Source organism: Lynx canadensis, chromosome B2 (genome assembly GCF_007474595.2).
Source record: "Lynx canadensis isolate LIC74 chromosome B2, mLynCan4.pri.v2, whole genome shotgun sequence".
In the NCBI taxonomy this organism is placed as follows: domain Eukaryota; kingdom Metazoa; phylum Chordata; class Mammalia; order Carnivora; family Felidae; genus Lynx; species Lynx canadensis.
In genome coordinates, this window is record NC_044307.1 from 143,012,393 (window position 1) to 143,033,168 (window position 20,776).

The following is a 20,776-nucleotide window of genomic DNA, read 5'->3' on the forward strand; positions in this document are numbered from 1 at the left end:
GAATCTGCCAAAACCTGTCAATGTTACAAAGGGGAGGATCTATCAGTACCTAGATGTAGGCTGACTGGAAGCTGGGCTTTTAAAGTATGTAAATAGACTTTTTCTAGGGGAAGACTGCAAGATGGGGGTTTCTGCCTGTGCTGAGCCCTGACTGGTTTCTGTGTTTGTTGTAGTCCTGAGGGACCCGCAAACACAAGCCCTGCTGGCCACCAGAGCCCAGCAATTGAGGGGTGCATTCTCTGGGTAGCAGCCACAAAAGCCAGGGCACTGGCTTGCAAGGTTCTCCCAGGGAAACACCAGGGACTTAAAATGGGCCAGAGGGAGAATGCAGATATGGTTCCCATCTGCCTCCCCAGTCTCCATGGAGGATCACAGTCAGCCTCTAGAGGTGTGCTGAATTAGAAGTCTGAGCCTCAGGCTGCAGCTTTTAAGAGCTGCAAATTGATCTCCCTTAGCTAGTATTTATTGTCAGCTTACCATTGCTAGCTCATCCTTACATTCACCGTATCTACATAATAAAACAAGTGGTTAAGTCACTTGTTAGGTTGGTTCATAATTACATGTTGAGAGTTTACCAGTGACCTGAGTTTACCTTCAGATGCTGTACTTTATAGTTTTAGCTTTGGTTATCCCATTCTACAAATGTCTACCATCTTCAAAATGCTAAAGATAGGTTTAAAAGGACCCAGCAATTCCACTCCTTATATCCAAGAGAATGGAAAACATATGTCCACATAAAAACTTGTACGTGTTTACAGCAGCATTATTCATAATAGCCAAAAAGTGAAAAGAACCTAAATATTCATCAGCCAATGAATGCATAAACAAATGTATATCTCCACACAATTGAACATTATTTGACCATAAAGAGGAATGAAGTACTGATACATGCTACATCATACATGAACCTTGAAAACATTATGCTAAAAGAAGGCAGACACAGAGGCCACACATTGTATGATTCCATTTATATGAAATGTCCATAATACGCAAATCCATAGAGGGAGTAGATTAGTGTTTGGCAGGAGCTGAAGGGAAAGGAGGTGAGTAGTGATTGCTAATGGGTATAGAGTTAATTTGGGGGATGATGCAACGTTCTGAAATTACATAGTGGGGAGGGTCGTACAACTCTGTATATACACTAAAAATCAACTGTATATTTAAAAGGATCAATATTACGCGATTTCTATCTTAATGCTGTTATTTAAAACTAAAAAGTCATTAACGTGATTTCATATTTCTTACATGCTCAAGGTCAATTGATGGAACTTTCAAATGAGCATGAAAGAAAGGTCTATGTTACTTAGCTAAAGAGAATCAGAGAATCTTCATACTAAGTACTGCTGATATATATATATATATATATGGATTAGCTACTTTATCCTTATCTGGGAAAAATTACAAGTATAGGTAGCTGCAATCTGGAAAGAATTACTAGAGGCTACAATTCTTTTAAAAAGAGAATTATTTGTTCTCAGCAATATGAAAATAAAAACTTGTAAGGAACTGCCCATGGATGACAAGTCTGACAGTTAATGTTAGACAAAGGTTTACACGGATATATATTTTTAAATTTACAGCACATGGAAACCCAGAACAAAAAATATTTATATTCTATATATTATATTCCATAGTTCAGTCTCCTCTCTAATCTAGGTACTCTCCAAATGGCATTTTTATGGAAGGTGATGATTGCTCTCCCTTGAGAAACCATCAGTGTTCCTCCTGGTATGAGCTGGAGACGGTCACAGATGACAAAAGGCAGTCTCTGTCCGTAGCTGCTTGCTCTCTGCACCAGGGCCAACGCTGCAAAACATAAGCTAGTGCACATGGAATTTCTTTTAAATCAAAAGAATCCAGTCTAGCCCTTCATTCTTTGATTGCCACTTTAGGTTTGTGCTTTTCAGTGCATGAAATGAGAACAGGCTGTTGCCTGCAACATGCTTCAGACCACAGTGATGCCATAGGGAATATGTTTGCATGATTGCTTAGAGCTTTAAAAGAGAAAGAGAACACCAAATTTCTTGCAAAATGGAAGAAGATAACGGTCAGTCTTCAAGATCTTTGGCTAAAGTTTCACAGATGAATTGTAAGGTACGCTGGTATAAAAAAGCATCTTTTTTCTTTGGCTTACAAATGTTCAAATGGTCAACATCCACAGGAATTAGATCTCCAATGCCTAAATCTGAAGAAAACAAAAATGTCAAAATCTAAAAATAGAGGCTTCCCCTGTCAATCCTGAACGAGGACAGTTGGGTGGTTCCAAATGTGATTTGGTGGTACTAATGGACTCTAAAAAGATAAAGGAACCAGAAGTGTGACCATTGCTAAACTACATGTGACTAATCACATGAGAATGGATTCTCAGGTATAATTTTATGCTTTTCATAAACTCTTTGTAGAATTTATGTGTTCTGGCCTACTTGCTAACAGTGAACAGAACCCGAGTAGTATCATCCTCAAAACCTTTATATATTTGCATGTTATTACTAAATTATTCCACGGTTCTTTTAACCACCTCTTTTTCTAGAGTTTATGTTGTTATACTTCATAACGAGCTCCCTTATCCTGACAAGAATGGGAACGTCTCACATGGGATCCATCTTTCACTCTACCAGGGTAAGAGATTTAGTGCTTGAGAGATCTAGTAGAGTTTCTGATGTTTCAGCCTAACAAAGTCCACCTAGCTGGAAGTGACAAGAGGTCCTAGTTCCAAAGTCCTTTTTGTAAGTTCTTCAACCCATGAACTCCTCACCCTATGGGGTATTACTTTTCGGTAAAGTCTCTTTAGGCTCAATACATAATGGACTTAGGACAAAACTTGTTATACAGGCTGAAGAACCATCTGCCAGACACTCCAGATCCACACTGTCCCTGAGAGCCCTCAGTATGGCCAAATACCACCAGATAGCACCCAGCCCTGTATCAGAGGTGATCCAGTTGACCAGGTGAGGGAAAACCGGTTCAAGAAGGGAAATGTGTGGGTTATATACTACATACAGAGTAATATCGGAGGCTATAAAGAGAATTAAGATTTGGGCCCTACCCTCAAAGAGCCTGTGATACATTATAATACACCACAGTAACAGGTATTGGTTATTTCCAGTATTGTAAAAAAAAAAAAAAAAAAAAAAAACACACAAAAACTGGTGTTTGAATATTCCCCATCTAAGATTCCAATGGAAAAAACTAAAAAAAAATACAATCCTCCATTTACTAAAGCTTCCAAACTTTTAGCTGCATGTAGAAACCTTTAACAAATCAATCATCAGTCTGTTAAATGAAATGCTCCTTTCGTTCTGACAGAAGGGCTCTGTATTCTTACTTTCATGCGACAGAGCTCACTGGTTATGGCTAAGTTAGAAGTAGCCAATGAACCCTGGCCAGCTAGTCAGTTAAATGCAGGGATGGAGAGGAGTAATGCCAAGGTTGTATGTTGGCAGAGAAATTTTAATCTATAGCTGAAAAGAATCATAGAATCTAGATCTTCTTAAAACTGTCTCCTTAGCTGAGAAGCTGAACATAAAAACGGGTTGCTTCTGATTAAATATAGGTACCACCAACTAGGCATCTCATAGGGAACAAATTTCACAAGAGTGAATACCTGCTGATTCCACAGGTACCACATGCAGTTTAATCATGCTACCAATGTAAGTTGGCAGTGTTTCCACGAAATTCAGCACCTGGAAGTTTTTGTCTTTAGCAAACTCCAGAAAGTCATCCTGTAGTGTTTTAAGTGCAGGAGAATCTGTAAAATTACAGAAAACAAGACTGTGACAAATTGTTTACCCAATTCATAATAAAATGTACTAAAGAGAAAATTAGGGTCCTGATGAAAGTTCGTGGCTTATTTTCTCCTTCCCAAGAAGCCGTTAAGATGAGACTAAAGAGTTAAAGCCACCCCAGAACTGACAGAGGCCAGCAGGCAGAGGGAGAGGTTCCACATGTTACTGGCTGACTGGAAGTATGTAGGGCAATGTGGTATGTGGGACTGAGGGGTCCCTCAGTGTGCTGGCTGGCACCTTCACCCTAAAGCCCAACCTCCCATCAACAGAGCCTGTCTCTAATCACAGAATGCCTGTCCCCCACCCTCAACTAGGAAAAGGCAACCAGGACAGACCATATCCTAGAAGATACCCTACAACCTAAAAGAGACAGACCTGGTGAACAAAAAGAAAGGGGGGGAAAAAAACCTGGGCACAGAAGACACAGAACTCAGTGAAGAAACAGAAAAGAACTTTAAGAAAAACCTCGAATTAGTATCGTTAAAATGATTTCAAAAGAATCAGAGAACAATAAAGAGTTTGTGGAAAATAAAACAACTGCCAAAAATAAAGTTCAATAGAAGGTTTAGAAGATGAAGTAACTCTCCATAAAGCAGGAGAGCAAATCTGAACAAAAAGACAAGTGATATATTAAGGCTCACCAGGGGCTCCAAAATGATCAATAGGTGTTCCAGAAAAAGAGAAAATGCTTATCAATCAAAGTAAAGATAGTACATTATAATTACTATCCTGAAAATCTTAAAACTTTGTTTACGTCTTAATAAGTTGACCTTCTGAACTCATGGAAAAAAGCAGTTCGTTGGTAATTTGGAATAATACTTAAAATTTTAAATATTTAAGATAGTATTAAAATTGTTATATTTGAGCAAATAATGGCTTAAGGGAAAGTATCAAAGAAAAATCAAGCCTAAACTAAAAATTTTCTATGACAGTCTAAACATGATTTGTATACAAATAATAAAATGGGATCACTTCTTGGCCTTTTGGCTAAGACCAAGTGCAAATAATAAAATGGGATAATATAGCCAAGTTAGACACTTTCTTCCTCCTTGTCCTGTATAACTAATATTGTAATACAATCCCAATTCCCTTCGTGACAGAAGGTAAATATTACCCTTGCTGAGTTCTTTGACTTCCAAGGAGGGAAAGAGAAGATAGCGAATATTAACAGAGTATTCAGCCAGATGGGATCCATGATGAGGGACGCTATAAAAAATTATTCCTCTGGTATTGTTTATAACAGTACTCATTTCTGGCTTCTTAGAGGCTTCCAACAGCATCTTTTTGACAAGAAGACCTAGTTGTACAAAGAAAAAGAATGCATGAGCTGTTTTTCTTCCTTCCATTATTCTAAAAAAAAAAAAAAAAAAAAAAAAAAGTGGGGCAGGGGGGTGGTGGTAGGGAACATATACACAAAAAGAGATGTTTCTTTTAAAAGTTTAAACAATTCTCTATAGTCCAACAGACAGGGCTTTAAAATATTAGCACTTGATAATGTAGAATACAGATGTCCCTTTAACAGCATGGTTTGAACGTACAGGTCCACTCATAATGGATTTCGTACAGTACTGTTAATATATCTTCTCATGATCTTATTTATTGTAAGAATACAGTACGGTATACATACACAAAACATATTTATTGACCGTTATCAGTAAGGCGTCTGGTCAACAGTACGCTGTCAGTAGCTAAGTTTTGGGGGAGTCAGAAGTTATATGCAGATTTTTGACTATGCAGGGGTTAGTGCCCCTAGTCCTCATGCTATTCCAGGGCCAACTGTATAGAACACAAGCCTACAAACAGGTAAGATTCTACAAACTCACCTGAAATGCAGATCTTCTACCACAGGATGCACTGTCCCACAGAAGGAGTGCCGGGCATTGCTATTTGGGGTGTCCATCAATGAAGTACATGTGCAGTACTAGTCTCCCCATCCTGCCCACAGTGACCCACTAACGGCCACACCATGAGGACAGTACTAATATTCAAAAGAGAGTCCCCTAAAGCTTGACCCCCAAGGAAAACAAACCTTCCGTAGGCAAATGCACCCAGGAAGGCACCATCTCTTCTGTCCTCCTACCCTGGGCTTGAAGCTGATGATGCAACACAAAGGTCACTTAGATGGTGACAGTAGACCTCTGCGGACACAAACGGCTACATCTTCCTTTCTCTGAGAAAAAGCCCCAACTCTGAGTCTGCAATCCTGAGCGTTTCATCAGATAAACGAGGTCAGAGGCTGCAACAAGGCCCATTGCAGGGCAGCTGGTGAAAACTCGCAGAGAAAGGGGGTGGGGAGTGGGCTGGGAGGGGCAGGGGATGTTGCTTAGCAAGCCTACACCAGGTCCCAGATGCCATCACACCTCCCCTTCAGCAGGCTTGGGGCTGTGGGCTCCGCAGTGGTTGGGGGTGCAGGGAAGTGGGGAGCACAAGGACCAGCCAGGAATGCTGAGGGATATTTATAGGTCAGGCTTATAGAAGCCATAGACTGCTTCTGCTGTTTACTGATTCTCACTACATGAGATCATGATGTTGTCAAACTCCTGTTCCTTGTGGTCCCCTTGTAGAAAAACAAATAGCAGGGAAGGAGAGGAGAGTAATTTAAAAACTTAGCCACAGCCAAAAACGTTAATTTGGGGGGAAAGGGCCAGTGTTAAGTGAAACAGCTGGGGTAACAGCTCCAACAGCCTCACAGCGCTGGCTTCACAACGATGAAATGTACTTACCTCCCATGCTGTGTGACACCCAAATGACTGGCCTGTCCCCAACACCAGCAGCTCTGAGCTTCCTCAGAAGCTCGTCGCTCCTGAATGCAATGGACTTCCTGAACGAAAAGAAACCAGCAGGAATAACATGGGGCTACTGCCTCCCCGCCACAAATTTTATTCTCCAATTTTTTAAGACAAGAACTTTTTTGGGCCAATATCATACACTGCATTTTGGGGTCAGGAATACCCCTATTCTCTCTTCTTGATTTCTACAACTGCTCATTCCCCATTTCTTAGTCACACGGCATAACTGGGAATATCTAGGCCCAGAACAGACCACTCGTTTACTCAACAAGCAGGGTTTGAGCATCTAATATGCGTGTGGCAATTTTTACAAGTCAAGCTCGGGTCTCGCACCAACTGCTACCACCACTTAGGATGTGTGTCCTTTCTCATTATGTGGCCTGAAAATAACACCATGTTGTCTCTTGTGAGTTCACCTATGTGGTCACCTGCCATTGCTGGTTAGTTCTACTTGTATTTATGCTGCAAACATTAAGCTTTCGTCATTTTGGTTATTTAGAAATACCAGAAAGCTATCAGAATCAGAAAATTCAAAGTAATTTTCAAACAAAAAGGGAACTTCAAAACTATGTATTCTGGTAGTTTTAAACTGTTTATCTAGGGGTGCCTGGGTGGCTCAGTCGGTTGAGCGTCCGACTTCAGCTCAGGTCATGATCTCACAGTCCGTGAGTTCGAGGCCTGGGTCGGGCTCTGTGCTGACAGCTCAGAGCCTGGAGCCTGCTTCGAGTTCTGTGTCTCCCTCTCTCTCTGCCCCTAACCCACTCATGCTCTGTCTCTCTCTGCCTCAAAAATAAATAAAAACATTAAAAAAATATATTTTTTTAATAAAAATAAACTATAGATATAGAATCCTTTCCTTGCAATAAAGGTTTGTCAGAGTTCCTCCAGGTGAAATGGGGAAGGACCCTTGAGCTCTTGCCCACTGGCCCTCAGAACACTTCTCTGGCACCTAAGTGGGGGCCATTCACCAGTGCCAATCAGTTTGGTAACAGTGATTCCGACCAACTCTCTCAATTTGCAGACCAAGCCTCCCAGACAAGTTAGATGGCTTATTGATCACACAGTGGGTCAAAGGTACAATCAGCTACAGTCTTGGTCCCGGAGCCAAGAGGTCCAGGGCTCCTTCATGTATATACAGTCAGCACATGTGACCTACAAGTGACACCAGGAGCCTATAATGCTCAGCATCTTTTTCTTTGCTTCCTTTAGTCAATATACTTGTGAACACGAAAGGAAAAAGCTTCATGTTTACTTCTGAGAGTAAAGGAGACTTTGCTATAGAATCCACTGGTCCTTACTATGAGAATAGTTACAAGTGAACCACTTTAGGAATCCAACATTGACGCTGTATCTAAGCCTTATACTATTTCATTGTTTATATATTACTAACTCCTTCTAGAAGGAAGAGAAAAAAGGCTAGGGTTTTCATAATAAAATTCTGTCTGTGACATCAAAAGCTAAAGCCCCTCTCCCCACCCCAGAGGGTCCACTTGTGGCCTGGACCCTGGCCCTTCCTCCCAGCCCACAGCTTCCTCTGTTACCTTTCCATCGGGCACCTCGTTCTCCAGTCGCTCAGGCTGGTGTCATACTCCACAGATATAATTCGGAGAGCAGGACAGTCTCTTGCCAACCATGTCTATATAATTAAAAGGTACAAAAGAACATATATGAATTTCCACTGCTTCAGTTATTTCCTAGTAATTGACACCTGTAACTAAAGGTCACTGTAATACTGACGACTAATAAACATAGCATTAGAATAAAGTTTAAAGGTGACTAGAAAACCAGTTCCAACGTTTTATCTTTTTATGTCTCTGGTCACAAGGTGGCACCAATATTTATAAGCATAAGGCCAATGCAAGTTTCCAGAACATATTCTCAATTTTAATGCACTATAGCCAAAAGCAAGGAGTTCTTGGAATCCAGATCAAATTAGATTTTGGAGAGCACTTAATAGAAAGTTATGATCTCAGCACAGAGAATATGACGGTGGAAGATCTGACCTGGAACTCAGAGATACTAATTGAGTCACAGTTGTCTGTGGACCCAGGGTCTATCGTACTTCAGTGTTGCTAGAGACCAAGTGCAAACCATTCTTTGCGGGATAAGCCTCTGTGAAGGTGAGGAAGCCATGGTGGGACAAAGCCCAAGAAACTGCACGTGTGCAACAACCGTGTTCACTAAACTTTAGGTATATTCCACTGGACGCATTCATCTCAGAGTTAAGGCTCTCAGAAGAAATGTCATCAAGGAAATCCAAAGTAGAATTATTTCTTCAAAGTATTTCTGTTTTTATAATTATTAAAGTCACAGAACTAGCTAACTATTATGAATATGTTATGGGTTATATTTTTAATAGGAGTGAACAAATACTGGCCCTCACCCATTTTTTAACTTAGTGAAATACTCCTTGAGAGTTATAGCCCACACCCTGATCAGAAATTACACAACAGAAGGCAGGGTGACAAGCCGAGCTGTTCAGGAATATACTACGAATGTCCCCAAGGAACAGGAAATCTGCATGGAAGAAAAATCCCAGTAGAAAGAGAAAAATAAGCAAATCACAATGAGGCCCTGACAGCTGGAGACACCAATGTGTCATGAAGAAGGTGGCCTAACCAAAGTCAGCACTTCCTTACCTTAGGCCAACATGTTGTATACCTGGCATCGTCCTCTAAAATCTTTTCAGTTAAAAGCTGCTCATTGTCCTGCTGGCGCCATGTTTTGAATGCTGCTCCCATAAGGCCATGAATAAAAAGGACATCTGCTTTAATGGGCTGACTGAGGGGGAGAGAGTTTTAAAAAGAAGAATAAACACATTACTGCTTGGGAAAGAATCTACACAGCACTCTGTGGATGGTGCTTAGCAAGCTTATATGACAGCAGATAAAACCACGAAGGCAGGCCGTGTAAGCACAGGTGCGCTGAGGATCCCTGTAAAGAGTCTGGGCACAGAGACCCGGAGCGTGCTTGCTACTCGATAAAAGTGGACACAGATCCAGCCAGTAGACCAACCAAAGTCAACTGGAATAAGTTTGGTGACCAATGAAGCAACATATGTCATAGATAGACTGCCCTCCAAAGAATTTCATGAGAATACTCCACAAATCAATAAAAGTATTTAAGAAATTAAGTTAGTGTAGTTTCAAATTGAGTATGCATGAGAGATTTTTTAAAACTTATCAGGGGAAATGTTTAGCAGAAATGAGATTTTAAGGTAATTTATTGTCTTTAGGACATTTTTAAAAACTGGACATAGCGTATTACTTGTAAGTTATTTATAGTACCCACACAATTATGCAATACATATAAAATACATTTCCATATTATTTGTTTATAAATTGGAATTATCCAGGCAATCCATTTTTCAATTAAATGTTTTTGCTATTTTCTGAGGTATTATTTTTTTTTAATGTTTATTTATTTCAGAGAGAGAGAGACAGAGTGTGAGCAGGGTAGGGGCAGAGAGAGAGGGAGAACACAGAATCCAAAGCAGGCTCCAGGCTCTGAGCTGTCCGCACAGAGCCTGACACAGGACTCAAACCCACAAACCAGGAGATCATGACCTGAGCCGAAATCAGATGCTTAACTGACTGAGCTACTCAGGCACTCCTCTGAGGTATTATTTTAAAGTGCCTGACAAGGGGCACCTGGATGGCTCAATTGGTTAAGGGTCTGACTCTTGATTTCAGCTCAGGTCATGATCTCAGGGTTCTGTGAGATCGAGCCCTGCGAAAGGGCTCTGCGCTGACAGCAGGGAGCCTGCTTGGGATTCTCTCTCCCCCTCTCTCAAAATAAATGAATAAAAACTTTAAAAAAAAATTCTAAATAAATACATAAAGTGCCTGACAAAAATCCCAGAAATATGTAAGTTTTTCATTGTGGTCCTTTCTATATTTACGATCTCAGCAATGATACAACTGGAAATGGTGACCAGATATAACCTTGAGGAGTAGGAGTCAAATTTATTACAACTTCTTCCTTCTAGTGCATGATTTTATAACTTGCATAAACTTTCTGCAGTCCTTTTGAGTTCCAGAACCAGACTAATAGGATTGCCTGCATAGAGTGTCCTATCTCCTTCCATGCAAATCAACCTCTACAATCCTAATCAGCTATTAACTCAGATCTCCAAGAACCCAGCAGTGAAACAAACAACCCACATTACAAAACTCAAGCGGGCCACACTCCAAGAGGTGAACACTATCTTACTGAAGGTTGGCCCTTGGTGTAAAATCACGCTGGTAATTTAGCCAGTTCCATATTTTCATGACAGCCTGCAATTCTCTGAGGTTATTATGGACAAGTGGAGTCAGTATATAAGGTTATCAGGATTATCTGTAAGGCATTTAACATCTAAATTACGCAGAAACAAAATAAAAAGATAAGCCCTCTAGGCTTTACCTCCCCACAGGAGACAAAGCGACACCATTTGCTTTCTTACCTTGTGCGATACTGGGGGTGTAGTACGTACACACCGTCCTGGTATTTTTCTCGCATGGTCTCTCGGTCTAGATTAGCCAGGGTTCTGGCGGCATGTGAGGCCTCCATTATGCGGGGAGACTTCATTGCTTCTGCCAGTATGGAAACCCAACCTGGTGAGAAGAACAAGCTCCTAAATGCTGACGCTACTCCATCTCAGACTATGAGCGGTTTCTGGCTGAAAATAACAGGAGAAAGGCAGACTCCAGCGTCTGTCTCACAGAAAAGAGCGACTACTCCAACTCCATTCTGCCCTAAGGTCCTCTGGGTTCCACAGCACGTCATGTCCCAAGCCAGGTACCCTCTCCTCTATAGGAGGTCTCAAAGAAGGTAGGGGTTTAAGAGCCATTTTCTTTATTTAGAAAATCTAACAAAAGTTGCAATTACTAAGAAAATAGGGTATTTTGCTTTCAGCAAGAATTATTAAACTCAGTAATTTTAATACTAGTTATTTCATCCTGATTGTCAGTCACATTAGCAGTGTTTAACGCACATAAGAAATGATTTCTTTATAATGAGCTTGCTTAGAAATAACAAGTATTGGCAATGATGTGGAAAAAAAAAGGAACCTTGGTGGGAATGTGAGCTGGTATAGCCAATGTGGACAACAGTACGAAGGTTCATCAAAAAATTAAAAATAGAATTACCATAGGATCTAGTAATTCCTCTACTGGGTATTTACCCAAATGAAACAAAAACACTAATTCAAAAAGACATAGGTCCCCCTATGTATACTGAATTATTTATAATATGGAAGAGCAAGATATGGAAACAACTCAAGTGTCCATCCACGGATAAGTGGATAAAGAAGATGTGGTATATATGCAGAATATTGCCCAGCCTTAAAAAAAAAAAAAAAAAAAAAAAAAAAAGGAATCTTGCCATTTGCAATGACATGGCTGCAGTTAGAGGGTATCCTGCTAATTGAAATAAGTCAGAGACAAATACTATATGATTTCACTCATATGTGAAATTTAAGAAACGAAAACAGAAAAAAGAGACAAACTAAAAAAAAAGACTTAGCTATAAAGAACAAACTGATGGTTGCCAGAGGGGAGGGTGTGGGGGGATGGGAGAAACAGGTTAAGGGGATAAAGAGGACACTTATCATAAGCACTGAGTAACGTACAATGGGTGAATCATATTGTACAACTGAAACTAATATAACACTGTACATTAGGTTTCAATTTAAAAAAAGAATATTAAAAAAGTAATAGTGCTTGATATATGAAAGTCTGTAAAACATGGGGTTCAGGAAGGAAACGTTTTTTTCTCGGCTCAGAGATTCACAGTATTTGACAGCTATTTGACTTCTCAATGACCTTTTTTTTTTGTTAACTCTACCCCCGACATAGGGCTCAAACTCAAGACCCAGAGATCAAGAGTTGGCTCCAGCAACTGGGCCAGCCAGGTGCCCCTAATATATACATGCTATATACTTTATAATGCACTTTTTTTCTTCAACAACATAGGATTATACTACAATATGGCTACAGTATGGGTTGTTTTTTAAGTTTATTTATTTAGGTAATCTCTATACCCAACGTGGGGCTTAAACTCACAACCTGGAGATCAAGAGTTACATGCTGTACTGACTGAACCAGCCAGGTGCCCCCAAAACATTATTTTTTAAAGAGACACAAAGCCATACTATGTGCAATATGGCTTCATTTATTTTTCATGTTTTTGGTACTTAAAACATGACACTTTTTGCACATAAATATGTACGGAAGTGCATGTAAACACACACCCACGCATGCACACACACACACCTATAAAGGCACCTAGTTTGGTGCCTAGTCATCACCTCATAGGAGGGAGTTGGGTTGGGGAGGGCTCCGTAAAAAGGTGGGTTTAACTTTTTTGCTCTATGTTCTCTGAAGTTATTTACCAGGAGAATCTATTCACATGTTATTTATATAACTTAAAATAATACAACATGGACCTTGAGGGCAGAGAGATTTGGGCTTAAAATTTCTGTCCCCTACCGTTGCTGTGGAACCTCAGTCAAGTTACTTGGGCTGGAAGAAGGTTCTAATAAATAAATCCAAATAAAAACTGCACATACCAAGCCCAGCAGGCACTCAGCTGTCCCCATGTCCTCCTCCCACGCTCCGTGGCAAAAGTGTTAAGGATCAGTGTGATGATAGGAGGCCAGTATTTAATAACCCAAAAGAAGTCTCAGACCGAATCATCATTTTTTAACAATATTCAAATTTTTAACATTAAAAAAAAAATGTCCCTTCAAAATGTTCTCAAGAATGCTTTATAATAACAATATAAGAATGTTTTGAAATTCTACCTATAGAGATACACAGGTATATTACTGGTATACATTCAAAAAGATGGCTTTATTTTTAATGGAGTCCCAAGAAAGGAAACGCAACAGAAAGCAAGGTGCAAGCCATTTCTATGGCTTTTTTTAGTTGACAAAGTATTTTCACAATGCCTGAGATGCTTCACCTTTTATAAAACATCAAATGTCCCTTGGAAAACTTGTATCTTTAAGATTCAATTCTTCTAAATTCTGTGACATCTGAATACATGTTCGTTATAAAAGCAATTGTTTAAAAATAGCACTTAATAACGGGAAATCAACATGGCGGAAAAGTAGGGGGACCCAAAGTTCCCTCGTCCCTCAAACACAGCAGTGTTGAGACCAAAGGACTTTGAATTCCAAGAGTCTGGGCTGCAGAGTGACAGATTCCATCTCCAGGGGCCCACAGGGACAACCTGGCAGGCCACAGGTGCATGATAGCGAACTGAGAGAGATGACAAAACAGGCAGGTAGGCATGGATGGGAGGGATCCCCTTCTGCAGAAGAGAGTCTGGGGAAGTGTAGGACTGTATCCGGACAAGAGAAAAACCACAGACCAGGATGGACAAAGATCCAATCTCTAACTGCGGGGCTTTCTCAGGACTGGGGCCAGCTGCCCTGTTTGCGCAACTGGGGAGAAGGAGAGCCAGCCCCTGGCTCGGTACCTAGTTCGGAGGCACAGTCCACAGTGGGGGAAAGCAATCCCCTCCCTGGAGTGCTGTGGGAAGACGGTATATAAATAACCATTTAAAGGACAAAGACTGCCTGTGCCCACCAGTCAGAGGCCATATATTGGACAGATCATCTAGGCAGAAAATCAGTAAAGAAATAATGGTCCTGAATGATACACTGGACCAGATGGACTTAACAGATATATTCAAAACTTTTCATTCTAAAGCAAAAGAATACACATTCTTCTCGAGGGCACATGGAACATTCTCCAAGATAGATCACATACTGGGTCAAAACACAACCCTCAATAAATGTAAAGGAATTGAGATCATACCATGCACATTTTCAGATCACAGTGCTATGAAACTTGAAATCAACTAAAGGAAAAAGTTTGGAAAACCTGCAAATGCATGGAGGTTAAAGAACACCCTACTAAAGAATGAATGGGTCAACCAGGCAATTAAAGAAGAAATTAAAAAATATAGGGAAACAAATGAAAATGAAAACATGACAGCCCAAACCCTTTGGGATGCAGCAAAGGCAGTCCTAAGAGGAAAATACATTGCAATCCAATCCTATCTCAAGAAACAAGAAAAATCCCAAATACAAAATCTAATAGCACAACTAAAGGAACTAGAAGCAGAACAGCAAAGAAACCCCAAGACCAGAAGAAGAGAAATAATAAAGATAAGAGCAGAAATAAACAATATAGAATCCAAAAAACAGTAGAACAGATCAATGAAACTAAGAGCTGGTTTTTGGAAAAAATAAACAAAATTGATAAACCCCTAGCCAGACGTCTCAAAAAGAAAAGAGAGAGGACCCAAATAGATAAAATCACGAATGGAAATGGACTTATCAGAACCAATCCCCCAGAAATACAATTATCAGAGAATACTATGAAAAACTATATGCCAGCAAACTGGACAACCTGGAAGAAATAGACAAATTCCTAGACACCCATACACTACCAAAACTCAAATGGGAAGAAATAGAAAATTTGAACAGACCCAGACCCATAAGTAGTGAAGAAATTGAATCAATCAGTTATCAAAAATCCTCTAACAAATAAGAGTCGTGGGCCAGATGGCTTCCCAGGGGAATTCTACCAGACATTTAGAGCAGAGTTAATACCTATCCTTCTCAAGCTGTTCCAAAAAATAGAAATGGAAGGAAAACTTCCAGACTCATTCTATGAAGCCAGCATTACTTTCATTCCCAAACCAGACAGAGACCCCACAAAAAAGGAGAATTACAGGCCAATATCCCTGATGAACACAGATGCAAAAATTCTCAACAAATTGAATTCAATAGCACATAAAAAGAATTATTCACCATGATCAAGTGGGATTCATTCCCAGGCTGCAGGGCTGATTCAATGCTCGCAAATCAATGTGATACGTCACATTAATAAAAGAAAGGATAAGGACCATATGATCCTGTCAATCGATGCAGAAAAAGCATTTGACAAAATACAGCATCCTTTCTTAATAAAAACCCTCAAGAATGTCGGGATAGAAGGAACATACCTAAACATCATAAAAGCCATATATTAAAAGCCCACAGCTAATATCATCCTCAGTAGGAAAAAACTGAGAGCTTTCCTCCTGAAATGAGGAACACAACAGGGATGTCCACTCTCACCACTGTTGTTTAACATAGTGTTGGAAATCCTAGCATCAGCAATCAGACAACAAAATGAAATCAAAGACATCAAAATTGGCAAAGAAAAAGTCAAACTTTCACTTTTTGCAGACGACATGATACTCTACATGGAAAACCCGAAAGACTCCACCGAAAGGCTGCTAGAACTGATACCATGAATTCAGCAAAGTCGCAGGGTACAAAATCAATATACATTAATCAGTTGCATTTCTATACACCGATAAAGAAGCAACAGAAAGAGAAATCAAGAAATTGATCCCATTTACAATTGCACCAAGAACCATAAAATACCTAGAAATGAACCTAACCAAAGATGTAAAAGATCTGTATGCCGAAAACTATAGAAAACTTATGATGGAAATTGAAGACGAGACAAAGAAATGGAAAAACATTCCATGCTCATGGATTGGAAGAATACTGTTAAAATGTCAATACTACCCACAGCAATCTACACATTCAATGCATTCCCAATCAAAATTGCACTGATATTCTTCTCAAAGCTAGAACAAACAATCCTAAAATTTGTATGGAACCACAAAAGACCCCGAATAGCCAAAGTAATATTGAAAAAGAAAACCAAAGCGGGAGGCACCATAATCCCAGACTTTAGCCTCTACTACAAAGCTGTAATCATGAAGGCAGTATAGTATTGGCACAAAAACAGACACATCGACAAATGAGATAGAATACAGAACCCAGAATTGGACCCACAAATGTATGTCCAACTAATCTTTGACAAAGCAGGAAAGACTATCCAATGGAAAAAAGTCTCTTTAACAAATGGTGCTGGGAGAACTGGACACCAACAAACAGAAGAACGAAACTGGACCACTTTCTTACACCATTCACAAAAATAAACTCAAAATGGATGAAAGACCTGAATGTGAGACAGGAAACCATCAAAACCCTAGAGGAGAAAGCAGGAAAAAAATATCTCTGAGCTCAGCCACAGCAATTTCTTGCTTGACACATCTCCAAAAGCAAAGGAATTAAAAGAAAAAATGAACTATTGGGACCTCATCAAGATAAAAAGCTTCTGTACTGCAAAGGAAACAATCAACCAAACTAAAACGCAACCAACGAAATGGGAAAAGATATTTGTAAATGACATATTGGATAAAGGGTTAGTATCCAAAATCTAGAAAGAATTTACCAAACTCAACACCCAAAAAACAAATAATCCTGTGAAGAAATGGGCAGAAGACATGACTAGACACTTTTCCAAAGAAGACATCCAGATGGCCAACAGACACATGAAAAGATGCTTGACGTCACTCCTCATCGGGGAAATACAAATCGAAACCACACTGAGATAGCCCCTCACACTGGTCAGAGTGGCTAAAATTAAAAACTCAGGAAACAACAGATGCTGGCGAGGATGTGGAAAAACGGGAACCCTCTTGCACCGTTGGTGGGAATGCAAACTGGTACAGCTGCTCTGGAAAACAGTGTGGAGGTTCCTCAAAAAGTTAAAAATAGACCTACCCTATGACCCAGCAGTAGCACTGCTAGGAATTCACCCAAGGGATACAGGAGTTCTGATGCATAGGGGCACATGTACCCCAATGTTTATAGCAGTACTTTCAACAATAGCCAAACTATGGAAAGAGCCTAAATGTCTATCAACTGATGAATCAATAAAGAAGATGTGGCTGATATATACAATGGAATAATACTTGGCAATGAGAATGAAATCCTGCCATTTGCAGCAACATGGATGGAACTGGAGGGTATTATGCTAAGTCAGTCAGAGAAAGATAGATATCATATGTTTTCACTCATATGTGGATCTTGAGAAACTTAACAGAAGACCGTGGGGGAGGGGAAGGGGAAAAAATAGTTACAGAGAGGGAGGGAGGCAAACCATAGGAGACTCTTAAACAACTGAGGGTTGATGGGGCGGGGAGGGAAAATGGGTGATGGGCATTGAGGAGGGCACTTGTTGGGATGAGCACTGGGTGTTGTGGAAGCGATGAACCATGGGAATCTACCCCAAAAACCAAGAGCACACTTTACACACTGTATGTTAGCCAATTTGATAAATAATAAATTTGACAAATTAACAAATTATATTTAAAAAATAGCACTTAATAATCAAATTCCCACTCTAGCACTCCCATCATCTCCCAGTTCCATGTATATCCTCAGAAGTAACCACGGTTAAAAGTTTGGTGGACACCCTTCCAAACCTTTTTAAAAAATTCAGTCGCATACCTATCATTTATACACATACACTGTGGCTCTACATGCATTTTTTTTTCCTAAATGGAATCTTACTATTCCTACTGTTCCATGACTTGATCGTGTACTTCAGCAATGTGTCTTGGAATGCTCTCCATATACATCAGCTTTACTCTTTTTAACTATAGCATTTAACATGGATGGAATATACCACTGTTTATTTAACCATTATTCCTACTGGCAGACATTTGGGTTGTTTCCATTTTTTCCATACTGCAAACAACTGTCTGATAAACATTTTTATATACAAATCTTCAATAACACTCATGAGTATTTAGGTAGGAGACTCCTTGTAGTATTATTACTATTTCAAATGGTATATACATTCTTTTAATAGGTACTACTAAGTACCCATCAAAAAACTGAATCAATTTACATCCCCACCAACAATGTACCAGAGGAGCAGTTTTCACACACCTTCACCAGCAGTGGATATTATCAACATCTTTTTAACTTTTGTAAATCTGGATGGTAAAAAGCTACAGATCTGTGGGGTACCTGGGTGGTGCAGCTGGTTAAGTGTCCAACTCTTGATTTCAACCCAGGTCATGATCTCACAGTTTGTGGGACTGAACCCCACATTGGGCTCTGTGTCGACAGTGTGGAGCCTGCTTGGGTTTCTCTCTCTCCCTTTCTCTCTCTGCCTATCCACCATCACAGGCACTCTCTTTCTCTCTCTCTGAAATAAACTTAAAAAGAAGTTACAGACCTGATACTATTAAGATTTACAGGGGCGCCTGGGTGGCTCAGTCGATTGAGCGACTGACTTCGGCTCAGGTCATGATCTCACGGTTTGTGAGTTCAAGCCCCGCGTCGGGCTCTGTGCTGACAGCTCAGAGCCTGGAGCCTGCTTCTGACTCTGTGTCTCCCTCTTCTCTCTGCCCACTCATGCTCTGTCTCTGTCTCAGAAATAAACAACAAAAAAAAAGATTTACACACACACGCGCGCGTGCACACACATACACACAAGAACAGGTAAAGCTACAGGTACCTCAAGAAAAAATAAAACAGGGTAGGGCGGCAGAATTCAAACTGAAATATTCAGAAATAATGGGAGCTGAGCAAAAAGAAGTACAGATAATTCTTTGAAAGGTTTAGACATAAAATGGAAGAGTAGAAGAGAGGCTGAAAAACCAGGGGGATGTGGTACTGAGACTAGTTTGTCACATTGCCCCTTAATGTGTGTTGATTGGAAGGGTCCTGTTGAGAGGGAGCTGCTGACCACATAGATGAGAAAGGCTAGCAATTCCTGAGACAGTGAAAGGAGCCAGGAGCCAGGCACAGTTAGAGGTCTCCTAAGAGATGTCCCTTCTCCTATTTTCAAGAGCAGAAAAGGAGAAGGCGGGTTTGGTTTTGGTAGTGGGAAACTGAGGGAAAATTCCTTTCAGGGTTTCAGCAGTCTCACTGAAGTAGGAGAGGTCCTCTGCCAAGAGGGATAGAGCATATGAACGGGCTGAGGAAGGTGGAGGGGGCTTAAATAGGTATTGCTAAGCATATTAAGGCCTGCTGAGCGATACTGAAGATGACGACCCATCTGCCATGAGTCTGTGCTCAGCCACAGAAGAAGCGGACAGTAGGCTTTATCTAGTGTTGGGGTCTTGAGCAAGGGTGTGCTGAAAGAAGGGGAGGGGAGTTCCGGGGCACTGAAGAGTGTGTTACGGAAATGACAGACCACGGGGCATGGATATGCTGGCTCAGGAGTGAGGTGAAGAAGAAAGAGGACTGATGGGCTGGGAGAAAATAAAGGGGCCAGGGAGATAGACTCCTGGAGAGAAGAAAAACAGTCCCTGTGGCAGCAGGTGCAAACACAGGCTTGAACGAGAGGAAGTAGTGCTCAGAAGTGAGTCATTGGCTTGTTAAGTGCAGCGGTTTCAGGCAATGACAAGGACAAGGTGTGGCACAGGAACAGAGTGCTAGACAATCAGGAGCAGAGAAGGAAGTCGATAGAGATGAGAAGGGCAAGGGACTGAGAGACCAAGGCGTTTAGTGGACTGTCCAGTACAAGTTGACATCACCAGAGAGGACTGAGGACTTGGGGTAGAGCCAAGTGTCAGTTATAGGAAGAGTGTGGGTTTGTTTTTTTAATAAAATACTGATTTGATCAAGGCTCTATACCATTAAAGAAACTGAAGATAAGTCAATGGAAATTATCCAAAGTAAGACACAGAGAGGAAAAAAAAATATCTGAAAAGAAATCAACAGATTCCCAATGACCTGTGGAACAGAATCAAGAGGTCTCATATATATACTGAGGCCCCAAAAGGAGAATAGACCAAAAAGGGACAAAATATATATATATATATTTTAAGATGCACTGGTTGGAAATTTTCCAAATCTGATCAAAAACATCAACCCACAGATTCAGTCAGCTCAGTGGAAGCATAAATATAAAAAAAGAACCAAGCACTTCAGAGTCAAACTGCTAAAAACCAAACATAAAAACTTCAAAGAAGCCAGAGAAAAAACGACAAGTTACATACAGGAGAATGAAAATGGGAATGGGAGACTTCTCATCAGACAGTGGTAGTTAGGAGAGAATGGAATGACATTTTTAAAGTGCTGACAGAAAAAATAACATACTGCCAACAAATAATTCTTTATCCATGGAAAATCTCTTTCCTGGGATAATAAAATAGAGGCAAAGTAAAAGACTTTCAGAAAATGAAAGGTGAGAGAATTTGTCCAGCACACCCAGGTCTTTAGGCTGTAGGGAAATTGTATCAGATGTAAATGTAGGAAAAGAAGGAAGAGAGAGGACTACTATAAATGTGTAAATAAACAAAAATCACTTTCTTTTTTTCTTATAGTCTTTGACTCTTAAAAAA

General features: G+C 40.3%; 1 protein-coding gene across 2 annotated transcripts in view; it reads right to left on the reverse strand.

Moving 5' to 3' along the window:
• Nucleotides 1-729: 729 nt before the first annotated feature.
• SERAC1 (serine active site containing 1) overlaps nt 730-20,776 on the reverse strand; it is a 67,162-nt gene continuing 47,115 nt past the window's right edge. For both annotated transcript variants that reach the window (XM_030316692.2, XM_030316693.1), the window contains 7 exons: nt 11,019-11,169; nt 9,214-9,355; nt 8,116-8,210; nt 6,509-6,606; nt 4,900-5,082; nt 3,605-3,748; nt 730-2,185 (listed from right to left, as the gene is read on the reverse strand). In XM_030316692.2, the coding sequence (XP_030172552.1) occupies nt 2,049-2,185; nt 3,605-3,748; nt 4,900-5,082; nt 6,509-6,606; nt 8,116-8,210; nt 9,214-9,355; nt 11,019-11,169 (950 nt within the window). In that variant the 3' untranslated portion in view covers nt 730-2,048. The remainder of the gene's footprint in view (nt 2,186-3,604; nt 3,749-4,899; nt 5,083-6,508; nt 6,607-8,115; nt 8,211-9,213; nt 9,356-11,018; nt 11,170-20,776) is intronic.